Genomic DNA, 13252 nt, shown 5'->3' with positions numbered 1-13252 from the left:
GGGGTGGGGACCACAGAGGGAGTCAGGTCAACCACACCTATTACCAGTATCCTCTGCTGAGAATCACTTCTCTGGTGAATCCCTGACTTAGGGAAATAGACCACAACCACCAGATGCACTGCGGGAGAATGTTAGAATAAGGAGAACTAAATACCTGTGAACTTTAGGAAGTACAAGGAATGCAAGCTTTAAAAGATTCTCTCACATAGCAGTATTCATTATTCACTATGGTCAAAGGGTAGGAACACCCAACTGTCCATCAATGGATGACCAGATAAACAAAATGTCATATATACATACAGTAAAAGATTATTCAGCCTTAAAAAGCAAATTCTGACACATACAACAACACACATGGAGTATGAAGACATTATGTTGCGTGAAATAAGCCAGACACAAAAGAACAAATATTGTGTAATTCCACTTACATGAGGTAGCTAGAGTAGTCAAATTCACAGAGACAGAAAGTAGAATGGTGGCTGCCCGGGTTGGGCAGAAGAGGAACGGGGAGTTAGTGTTTAATGAATACGGTTTCAGCCTGAGAAAATGACTGAGCTCTGAAGATGGATAGTAATGGTAGATGCACGACAGCATGAAGGTACTTAATGCCACTGAGCATCAAAGTACTTAACATTTAATCACACTTAGAAACAGTTAGGATGGTAAATTTTACATTATGTATATTTTGCCACAGTAAGGAAAAAACTTTGCAGTAGTAAATCTAAACCAGCGAAAAATAAAAAGATTATTCCACAGAATTTACACATTTGGCATTTTAAAATTTGGGCTACTAATTTGTACCTTTAAATATCTCTGCCATTACTGGCATTTTGTGAAGATAGTCCATCACAGAAATGTAGAAATTCAAAATTACTATGATTACATCGAAAAATTTCAGATTTGGGAAAAACTTTTAAGCTCAGGTAGCTAGTGGTTTTCACACTTCGGAACTGCCCAGAGATGTCCTAGGGACTACTGTGGGGAACGAGGGCAGACAAGACTACAAAGCCCTCTTCCAGCTCACAAACACTCAGCCTATCCGGCTTGTGCATAAGATTTTATTTGAAGAAAATAGCATAAAACTGGCTTAATACACACACTCTCTCTCTCTCTCTTATAATTCACCATACAAAATAATTGAAGTCACTATTCTAATTCAATGCCTGAACTGAGATCAAAGAGTTAGAAACCAGGACTCCAACATTAACTAAAACCGTTAATCCAAGATAATAAAGTTTAAAGGATAAAGTTTCTACAATTTAACCAGCAATAAGTGCCTAGATAATTTATAATTACTGCTCTACATTTTAAGGTAAGGCTCTACTGAGTGGCTCATCATAGAATTAAGAATACCAGTTACTAACTAGGGACTTAAATAATTTCTTTAACACTACTTCCTAGATGTTCTATAACACAACTGAGCCTTTTCTGCTCAAACATAATAAAGATAAATAAGATCCTCTTGGTTTCAACAAAGAGATTCGCTTAAATTTAGAACATATGATTCCAAAATGTTTAGCTTAAGCCCCAAAATATATCTGTACTCATCATTATTTATTTCCAGTGTTAGCTTTTAAGCTAGTGTTTCTTCTCATACAATTCTGATAACGTTGTGAAGATGAAAGGGCTGTTCTTTTAGAACAACAATTGTATTTGGTGCATTCTAAACGACTCAGTGCTCTGAGAGCTCTCACATTAGTCAGCATGATGAAAGCACAGAATATAACAGCAGAATATCTATTTCTGTTCATGTCAAGTTTATATAAAGAACATGATTTTAGCACAAGCCTGCCACATTTATAAGAATACCCCTGGAGTATCAAAAAGACTTCGAGTGCCTAGTATAATCCAATCCTGATGGAAATTTAGAAGGTAGCCACACATTTTTCCTTTAGTTTTTCCTTGTACTCTTTAGTTTTACAGCTTACTCTTTCATCTAAAGAGCGAAAGGACAAATGTTAACATCTGTTACATGTAGGTAGTAGTTCTAAGAGTCTCTATTATAATACTCATCTTTTATGTCTTGGAAATATTTATAATTCTAACCAATGATAATTAAAAACCAAAGCTTCCTGTTCATGTTGTCTCCTCACCCTCCAACGACTCACATGAAAAGAATGATTTTTTTTTTAAAAAAAGGAAATAAACAATGAAGAAACAGAGATTTAAACAAATTTCTGAATGCCTGAAAGCACACAAAAATACATAGACAAAGCAAAACTAACCAATTCCAAGAGAAGGGACTCTACAGTTTCAAAATTTACCAGTCAACTAGTGCAGGACTTTGTTCAGATCCTGCTTCAAACTATTAAAAAAAAAGTGGATGAAGTAATCTTCTTATTTGATGATATTAAAGAATTACTTATTCTACCAGATGTAATAACGGTACTGTGATTATGTTTTTAAAAAGGTGTCCCTGTGTTTTAGAAATATGTCCTGAAGTATTTATAGATGAAATAATATGTCTGAGGTTTGGTTAAAACTAAAAAAGGTAGAGAAATAGATAAAAACAATATTTGTCACATTAACTGGGTTTTGTTTTCTCCCCCCCCCACATTAACTGTTGAATCTGCTAAAGTTGACTGATAAATATATACAGTCATCTACCACTCTCTAGTTCTGGACATATTTGCAACTTTCCATAGTTTTGGATATATTTGCAACTTTCCATAATAAGGGGTTTTAAAAAAAACCAGTAATAGAAAAAACTACCACCCATAACCCCTGGTGGGGGAGCAGCGTGCAGCAGAAGCGAGGGTTAAACAACAGTCCCAAGAGAACCTTAGAAAAGATCCATGGTTGGAAAGTATGAAGGCCCAGAAACAGAGTTCATTAAAATTCTTTCTAGGAAAAAGGTCTCATCAGTTTCTCCTTTTCTCTCCATGCTCCCCTCAAGACGAAAAGAAAGCATGTCTCTAAAGAAAAACATCCTATGTGGAAAGAACTAGACCTCATAGAGTGAACAGAGGCCTTACTCATTCTGGCATCTAGATCTCAAAACACTCAGAAAAGTAAAGTCAAGCCCACCAGTTGACCACCTACAACCAGAAGTTCCAATCAGCCTTTTAATTTCCTCATCCTCAATTATCAATGGATGATCAAGAAATTCGGAAAAAAACTAACACAAAGAGGAAGACAAAGACAAAGGAAAAACTGACCCTTGAGGAAATAGATTACCTAAAGGATAGAAAAGAACTTTAAAATTTCAGATTTTACAACCATAAATTAAGAATAGGAAACCAAGAAAAAGCTAAAATCAACTTCTGGAAATTAAAATCAATTGCCAAAATAGATTATTGCATACAAAGGTAGAAATTAAGGAAATCTCCTAGGATACAGACAGAGCAAGAAAAAAAGAGATGGAAAATATGAAAGAAAAGTCAAAGAGCAAAATAGTAAATTCCAAACAAAGTCTGGGTCCCAAATTTTTACATGCCAGAATCAAATTCTTAAGACTGTATCATCAGGTAAAATGCCAATACCATGTCCTCTCAAACTTTTAACACCCGCCAGGAAGAGAGAAAGAGTAAGAACCTGGCTGGTTATAGGATTATTATTACGTAGTAGATGGTTTTTTGTTTTTTTTTTTTTAAAAAAGAAAATCTGATCAACTCAAATTTTGGAAGAAGGGTTTTTTTCCATCCTGTTTACTGTTAAGAAAAAATAAAAAGATTTTGTCCATGAACTCCCTATATACGAACAAACTCTTGAGGGAAGAGAGTACAAATATGTGAATGTTTGTCCAGTTTTAAATGTTAAGTCAAGTTGTCTGAGTCTTTGTCCAAGGGGGCTTCAAAAAAAAAAAGAAAGAAAGACCTGTTAAGTGTGGCAATTAACACATATCCTTTCTTTGACTACAAACGTGGTTCAGCTAGCAACCAAGTTAACAGAAACAGGCCGTTCAAGAGTTAGTTTTGTACCGGCTTTCACTAGAAATTCTAGGAAATAAGGAAGAAGGTTCTTTTAAGAGTATTTCTTTGCTGCTGGAGCTCTGACTAATTAAGAAGCACCAGGTCTCATTCCTCAATATAGCCTTCATTTGATGTTTCAGAGAAGGTAAAAAGGCTGGGGCTCCAGACTGAGCTCTGACAAGAAATCTCATTGTGAACACCTGTCTAATAAAACTGATAGACACCATTCCCAGTCAAATAAACTCCTACTCCAGTTTTCACTTAAAATACCTTTGATTCCCTTTAAGGTTACAGGTGAAAGTATAACAGTATATGTACACACATACACATTGCCCCCTTCTACGCACTGTTGTTTTAAAAATAACAAAATATTTTCAGCATTCCTATTGCAAGACACTCTACCTGCCACCAATTTGTTATTGTTTGCAAATAAAATGCATCCCAACATCAAAAGAAAAGGAAATAGCAATAGAGGTACCTGTTGGGGAAGAATAAATATGTTTGCATTCTAGTAAGGTTTGAATAAAAATTGTTGAGGAATTACTAAAAACGATAAAATAATGTATGCTGACAGCTTCTTTAACCATACCTTCCACCACTTGCTTTACAGTTCTCAATACAAGAACTAGGTGAAAATTATTTTCATGGACATGAGTATAAATGCAAAGGCCTGGCTTTGACCCTTCATGTTCACGTAGGTTTCAGGGGGAAGAAGACATTATTATTTAATACATCACTTCACTTGAATTCAATCAAAGCTTTCTATAAAATATTATTCTGAAAATATTATTTTAAATTAACTAACAGATGTTTCTAATACTTTCAGTGAGATGCTACAATATCATTTCCATTTTTGAATAACAAATATTCAGGGAATAAATAAAAATATAATCACTGATACCTGTATACTGACATGAACACACTCTTTGAACCTCCTGTGACATGGAAATCTTGCAGGAATTTAGTTTCTTAACAATAGGAATCTATTTTGCTATCTAGTAAGTGGGGATGATTTGTGCAGATCTACAGAGGAAAGTTAAGTTTCCTAATTATCACTTACAATTTAACTAGAAATCCAGAAGCTAAGGTATAAACAATATTCTCAGAGAATTCAGTAAGAGAGGAATTTAAAAGATATAAATGTTTCTGGATCTTCAGCTCTTTTTCCCCTTTAAATAAACTTTAAAGAGGAAAATTGTGTTTACCTACTTTAGACTACAGAATCAACAGCTTTCTATTTAAGTTCAAATAGTAATATTTCAAATGGCCCATAATATTTCAAATGGCCCGTAACAGAAATACCAACCCCTCAACTTGAAAAAAAAAATCATACAATACAGTAACTTTAAAACCTTTGCTTGAGTTGAGCCTTTTATTTGATGACCAGGAATACTCACATGTGTGGGTTTTGAACTCCTGTAGGATTGGGATTCAGAGTAAACCTTGCTGTAGATTTGAAAGGTGGATTTGCAAAATTCAACTTCAGTGCTTTGCGTTTACCTAAGAAATAACAAATAAAAAGTAAAAGTTTCAAGTACTATAAAACAGGTACTATTCTGAGGGCATAAGAAATTCACACCAAAGGGAAGAAAAACTTGCTTTAACATATAGTTAATATAATACATAAAGCCAACAAAGAAGTCAGAATTAAGAAAAAGTAAATAAAAATAATCTAAAGTTGTTACTAACCACAAATCACTCACTATGCTCCAATACAACAGAAAACTATGCTCAGTGCTTCAAGGTTACATTGTTCAGAGATGTTAACACTTTTGCAAATGAAACTACCACTATAAAAGTCATTTACCTCAGCATAGATATTGAAAAATACTAAAATATTACCACCTTTCCAGTGTTACACTTTAATGCCTTGGTTTAATAAAAACCATTTTCCCTCAAATGTAATATAAACAGTTGAGTGAAGATTCTAAAGTATTTTGCAACCATAACAGGCTAAAACACATCACAGCACAGTCAACTTCAAGTTAATAACACAGGTATTCTAAATAATCATTTCTCTGGAGCAATTTCTTTGGGATGGGGAGGGGAAAAGTATCAATATTTTATATCATACAAACAAAACATGTCCATTACAGAAAGGCCAGAAAATTCAGAAAAAAATAAAGAACAGAAAAATATACAAAATATTAGATACATCCATAAAATATATATGGGTTTAAAAAATTTCATAAATATTTATGTCCAATTACCCCAAAATAATCATTATCTATTGCAGATTATTCTCCATAAAAAGATACAGACATTGTTTTTTTTCCTGTAAGTAAAATCAGACCACAATACTGTTTTGTAGCATGCTGTACTCGCTGGCCATATTTCTTTCTATGTCAATAAACCTTACAAGATCATTCCTTTCGCATTCTCCTATATGGAAACTTTTAACACAGTTGGGTTTTTAAGTATTTGTAGCACATCCTGGTTTCATGTACATGTTACAGGCACTTTTTCTAGCACTCACTCTTCCCAGTTTATTACACATATATCTACCTATTCAAACATCTCTGCGATCCAAACACTCCCCCACCTCCGTGGACGCAGAAGACGCCTGGGAGGGCTCAACCTGTTCAGGCTGGTGCTTTCAATGAGGTCTGAAAGTTTGAGTGTACCGCACTAGTTGGACAGGGCTGCAGGACAAGAGCACAGAGCTCCTGGCCACGGCTCCTGGATCACCTCTCAGGGACGGATCTTTCTTTCTAAAGGATAATGTGAATTCCCAAAACAAGACATATCATTTTCAGAAATGATCATAGTACAGTGTGAATTTTCCACATAATTTGCCCTTTCAGGTACCAAACATTTCTTTTAAAGCAGTTTTTATCTGACAGCAAGTAGAGACAAGACATTCAAACTACACATGCAAAAAGTACTCTATGAAAAATGACAAATTTGGCTGTATTAAAAGGCAAAACTCTGGTATATTACCAACAAAAACTTTAAAAAATGAAAATGAAAACTTGGGAAAAATCCTTACAATACAAAACCAGAAACTCTAAACATATAAAGACATGGTGCAAATCAAGAAAAAGAGAAAAATTAGCAAGGGTATGAACAGTAAAGCAAAATTGAGAAAAAGTATGAAAGGCACTCACCAACACCAAAAACAGTTACAATTTTTGTTCATGTGAAACCGGCAAACTCAGAGGTTTTACTTTATGCATATACATGTACATGTTTTTTAAGGATAACATGTTGATCAGAGTGACGAGGTAAAAGAATCATTAGTACAATACATCGCTGATGGAAAAGTAAACTGACGTAACTTTCTGGTGAGAGGTACAGCAATAGACAGAGAATTTTTAAGTGAATGTGCTCTTTCACTGCTTAGAAATTCGTCTTTAGGAAATATTCAAAGGCCGAAGATTATTCCCAGGCCTTGATACCTAATGGAATTTGCCCTGTTGGACTCTGAACTTGCTTGGAACTGCTGATTCCTTTCTTCCTTCAATTTTCTCTCCTTTTGAGAATCTCTCTAACTGTTATCCAATGCCTGACCCACCACTGTATTTTGGAAGCAGATAAGTTGTCTTCTAGTTCCTGGGTCCACAGATGGAGAGGAATTCTGTGTCACAACGGATCATCCTCACAGGCTCACCCACGCCTGATTAAGAGGATTTTGAGATGTGAGCTGATGCTGTAGAGAGTTAAGACTTTCAGGGATGTTGGAGTAGAGTGAACAAATTTTGCATGTGGGGCAGATGTGAATATTTCGGGGCCAGGAGGCAAACTATAGTGCACTGAATAGTGGCCCCCAAAGATACCAGGTCCTAATCCCCAGAACCTATGACTATTATTTTATATGGCAAAGTTTCTGGAGATAAAATAAAGTTAAGGATTTTTACAATCATAAATTTGAACGAGTTCAACACCCACAAATTCCCCAAATCAAAAGCTGAACACCGCCTGTCATGTGGTGTGTGCTTGAAACCACCTGGTACATCACCCATAACCTCTCGATGGTGAAAACTGATAAAAGACTAAGATCAAAGGCAGGACAATAACAAAACAAAGAATCATTGTGAAAAGTAGACAAAGAAAAACACCAAAATTGGCCCTTTCTTCAAAAGCCCAATTTGAGGAGACAGTAGCTAATCTTTGCAGGTAAATAAAATATATTATTATAATTAAAACAAACTTTTCTTGGAAATAAAATATTTATTTAAATACACACACATACATACACACAGAGCTTCTTTTTCAACATCACATTCACATTTAAACAAAAATAAACTGAGGTCTTTAAAGGACATATACTGCATACACGAACAAGCACACAAGTGTCACGGTTTAGATTTAAACACACTCCATACTTCAGAAACATCTGCAAGTATCTTGAAAACTATCCAAGCACATATTCTGATCATTCACCAACAAAATATACTAAATAATTCTATAAAAGTTCAAAGACTCTCCAAGCAGAGATGACTCAGAGCCTAAAACTGGGGCCAAGGGGTTTGGGATAAGAGCAAGTTACATGGCCTGTTCTCACTGGTGCACCCCAACCCTCCAAATGATGATCAGTTTAAGATGAATCATAAGGCAGTCTTGAGGAGAAGGAACACCTCAGAAAGTCAATCAAGGCTGAGATTCAGGGAAAGGGAGAAAAACACAGCTTTTATAATACTTTAGAGAGACTTTTTCTGCCTATCTGTAGGCATGCGTCTTTTTTGTTTGTTTGTTTGTTTTAGCAACCGTTCCCCTCCTATCCACTTTCTCTAAGGAAGACCCTCTAGGTCCTTCTCATCTTTACTTCTCTTCTCAAGGGCCCCAAAAAAACAAAACCCTAAAGGCAACCTGTCACCACGGATTCAGATATTTTTAATGAAAAAACTACAAACAAAAAGGACAGTAGATCAATATGGATTTCTTTCAAAAGCTGCAATAACTTCCACAGGGAGAAAAGGGTATAAGGAAGGAACTGATACTATAAATGGCCGGTGGAGGTTTTAGAAAACTAACTAGGAATAAAATATTTATAACATGGTTTAAAGTAATTGATCAAGAGGATTATAATTTTGTGATTATAATTCCCCCTTTGGTGAGACTGTGACAAATAATCAATTCCTAACCAGTCAACAGAGACAGACAAGAGCCTCCTCTTTATCTACAGCAGGATAGAAAGCAGGTATGATCAAACATCTTAAATTATCTACACGGAAGAAGTTTCCTGTCAGAGAAGATCATCTTTGTATACTTAAAACCTAAGTTCAGTGCCTGATATAGAAAACGCTTTCAAATATTTATTGATCTGGGAATAAATTTGACAGGGACAACCCCAGACAACTCAATTGTGGGTTAAACTAACTAGAAAAGGTTTCTGTTGGTTGCAGCCAAGAACCCTGACTGAGAAGGAAAATATTATCTGTCCTCATGCCATCACATTTCTGAAGCACTGCTACATCCTTTAGGGCAACACTGCCCATTTCTTTTCACGATGTGGCTTATACAGAAAATGAGGACGTTTGTTCAACACACCAGGAAAACTAGAATCACAGCTGGCCCAGAGGCTGGCCTAAGTGGTTCAAGCAGCCTGAAGCCCCACTCAGCCACTCCAAGGACTGAAGGGATCAACGTCTCTGTATCACCCTTGAAACTGTGGTTTCGAAGCTCTCCCTTAAGGCCCAGTTCTTCTTAAACAACCTTTTCCATAGCATCTATACACAATTTCTTCCTCAGAGTTTTCTTGAGAGAAGCATTCCACAGCATGAGATCTTCAAGAATATTCAGAACTATGATTCTGAAGAACAAGGATTCGTCCAGGCATAGCCGTACTCACTAAGGCCCAGGAATATCTTTTGCCCTAATTCTGACCACAGAGCAACTCACAGACTCTCAGAATATGGAAGTTGGAAGGATGACATCTTTCAGCTTTCTTTGGCCTTAAGCAAGATGATAAAGAGCCCCGAATATTCTCCCTCCACCAACTTCTCAAGCAATACAAACCTTTAACATCATTTTCCACAATCAGCTAAGCTGACCTAATAGTTGAGTTCAACCTTGGCCGAAGATCCCACCAAGGGCAGTTGAGAGTCCACCACTCCAGTACGGAAGATGACCAGTTCCTGCAATCTAGGCTACCAACAGCATCTCTCTTCACCTTCCACAGAGGAGGAAAAGAGATCATTTCCTCATTATTCACTAAGAAGCAACAACATCTTTTAGCGTTTCCAAAAACATCAAAATCAGTCTGTCCTCAGAGAGATACTTTGTTTACACTGAGTCCACCCTGTCACGCTCTCCCATCCTCCTCAAACCTGTTCTCATTAAATTGTGAGCAATTTTCTGTTCTAAATGTTTAACTATCTTGATTTATCTTTGAACTCTGCAAATCACCTGTAATAGGTAACTAGAACAAAACAGATCAACAAATATTTATTGACTTAGAATTATTAGATTTTTTTTTTTTAATCAACATTGCACTATCCTCTCATACAACCTAGTGGGCTTATTTTCTTTTATTATATCATAGGAAAGAAGGATTCTGTTACCCTCACGGTCAGAATCAGAGAACCAGAATCTTCCCACCCACTCTGTAAGATTGGAGACCATCTCTAAAATATTTCTTCAATCTACCTATCTTCAACAGCAGTAATTTCACCTAATTTGAAATAGTAATAGCAAAGTTCTTATTGTTGATGGCAATAAAAATCACTGAAGGACCTGTAATAGCTGTCTCTAGAGGACAGCTTTTCTGATATAACGCTAATGGATCACTGTGGGATATCTGGTAGATGGTTACAAAAATAGCTACCAATGAATTACAGCTCCCCATTTCCATAACTCTCTGCTATGTGACTTTGCTGCTCCTGCCATGGACAAGCGGGGTCTATTTCCCTACCTCTTGAATCTAGACTGGCTTTGGGACTTGCCTTGACCAGAAGAATATAGCCAAAGGGATGTTGTATGAGCAAAGCTAAGCTTCATGAGGCCTTGCAGCTTCCACTTTCATCTTCTTGGGAAGCTACCGAGTCTAAATGTAAGGCAGTTCAGGCCAGCTTCCCCGATGATGATGGCCACATGGAGCAGAGGTCCAGAAGTCCCAGCCTTCCCAGCTGAGCTGAGTCTGCCCCAAGAGACCTACTAGCTGAATGCAAACACCCACTAGTGAGCTCAGGTGAGACCAGAGAACTACCACCCATCTAACAAATAGAATCATGAAAATTAAACAGTTGCTCTTTTAAGCCACTACTCACAGGCCAAAGAAGCTAGGTAGGAATAATCAAAAACCAATCAGAATCAGTCCTTCTTAAGGAACCCCCACTGCTACCACAGGGGGGTCCCTAGAACCAAGCATAGGAAAAAGTGAGAATTTAAAACTACAATGTACAAGTCACTCATATAGTACCTTCAGGAATACTGGTGGGGGCTAGCCCCACGGGTGAGTGGTTAAGTTCGCACTTTGCTTCAGCAGCCCAGAGTTTCACAGGTTCAAATTCTGGGCGTGGACATGGCACCACTCATCAGGCCATGCTGAGGCGGCGTCCCACATGCCACAACTAGAAAGGATCCACAGCTAAAAATGCACAACTATGTACCAGGGGGCTTTGGGGAGAAAAAGGAAAAGAATAAAATCTTTAAAAAAGAAAAAAATACTGGTGACTGACCTACAAGTGTTCAGAGCGTCCCACCAGAGGTAGGAGAAAAAGGACTGCCTCAAATTCTCACTTCTCCCTTAGCTCTAATTCTTAGTATCTCATTTTCAAAACAGAAAGAGTATCCAGAACAACTTGTTTAATTATCTGTAATCACTCGTTATAAAATGAGGAACACACAATTCCAATTATGCAATTTTACATTTAAACAATTTCAGAAATGAGGAAGTAAAGTGGCAGACAAGAACTTACTTTCACTCCTTTTCTGCCTAAATGACTACAGTGACCAGTGCCCTAACTCATTTCATAAGCTCAAGAGAATGAGAGAGGAAGGATGTTAGACTTGGAATTAGAAGAAACAGGCAACTTTGTCAGTTCTATCCTAGACTTGCAATCTCAGGCATTCCAAATATTGACTGAGCTACTGTTGGCTAATATTATATTGCCCCTCTCTTCCAGCCTTTGATACATAAGAGAAATTTCCAAGAATTCATAAAATCTCACTTCGAACTTTGAACTCCCACCAATAAAATAAAAACTGTTATTCATCCATGCAGCTAAGCACTTTGGAAGCTGGATTATTCTGAGTTTGTTTAGGAAACCAAGTAAACATGCCAACAGTCCCTTGTAGCACATTTTAACACTTTTGTGCATAAGATGGATTTCTGGGAAGTCCAATGTGATAATTTATACAGCCACAGGTAGGTGCAGAAATATCACAATTTTACACAAGCTGTTGTACCAGACAATGGAGACAAAAAGATAGATAAGGCAGCTGACCTGTCCACAAAGACTGTTTTGTTTGGCATCCTGCCAAAATTAAAAAGGAATGTGGTAGGAGGAAGCTAAAAGGTAGAAGTAGAGGAAAAAATTACTTTCGAAGATGCTAAGTCATCACCACTGAAATACGGGTGAAGATAAAAACAGAGATATTTCTGTGGTCTAGTAATTTGCACATATATAAAACCAAGATATAAACAGTCCCTTACTTGGCAAGCACTGCTGTGGTGAGGATTAATATAACTTAAAAATGCAATGGCTGGTAAATAGCTATAAAAAACGGTAACTACTATGTTAGTTATAAGTATTAAAACCTAACTGAAAAGTTAATTAATTATTAAATTCTCTAAAAAAGAAAAAAACTGGAAAAAGTTTGATACATTTTAAACCAACAAAATATATGAGCAACAAGAAAAAAAAATTCAGCTTGCTCTGTAGCTTCATTTAAGCTAGTATCTCGGGGCCAGCCCCATGGTCGAGTGGTTAAGTTCACGCACTCTGCTTCAGTGGCCGGGGTTTCACCAGTTCGAATCCTGGGCGCGGACATGGCACCATTCATCAAGCCATGGTGAGGCGGCGTCCCACGTGCCACAACTGGAAAGGATCCACGACTAAAAATACACAACTATGTACCATAAATAAAATAACCTACTCTCTCATAAAAATCCCATTCCTATCCAAATCCAGCATCCCAATGGTGCTCATTTAGAAACTAGAGACACCAATACACAGTGGTAGAGCCAGTCTACCTAGTTTTAAAACTCAGCTCTGCCACGTACCAGCTACTCTTGGGCGAGTGACTTCGTCTCTCTGCCTCAGTCCCACTCCTGCCAAACAGGATTAATATTACCTTGCTCACAGGGGCGTTGGGAGGAGTAAAGATGTTACTATGTGTAACAGTGTCAGCCACATCATCACTTATTTTTTCTCAGCTTTTATGACCTGTTACATCCA

At 37.0% G+C, this 13252-nt stretch overlaps 1 protein-coding gene across 2 annotated transcripts in view; it reads right to left on the bottom strand.

The window, feature by feature from the left end:
* Positions 1 to 13252, bottom strand: part of MAP2K4 (mitogen-activated protein kinase kinase 4) — a 132859-nt gene that overhangs the window by 93461 nt on the left and 26146 nt on the right. For both annotated transcript variants that reach the window (XM_070561114.1, XM_070561113.1), the window contains one exon: positions 5309 to 5411. In XM_070561114.1, coding sequence (XP_070417215.1) covers positions 5309 to 5411 — 103 coding nt within the window. The remainder of the gene's footprint in view (positions 1 to 5308; positions 5412 to 13252) is intronic.

Source organism: Equus przewalskii, chromosome 10 (assembly GCF_037783145.1).
Source record: "Equus przewalskii isolate Varuska chromosome 10, EquPr2, whole genome shotgun sequence".
Lineage (NCBI taxonomy): Eukaryota > Metazoa > Chordata > Mammalia > Perissodactyla > Equidae > Equus > Equus przewalskii.
Note: the sequence above shows the minus strand (reverse complement) of the source record. Positions and strands in the feature narration are given on the sequence as shown.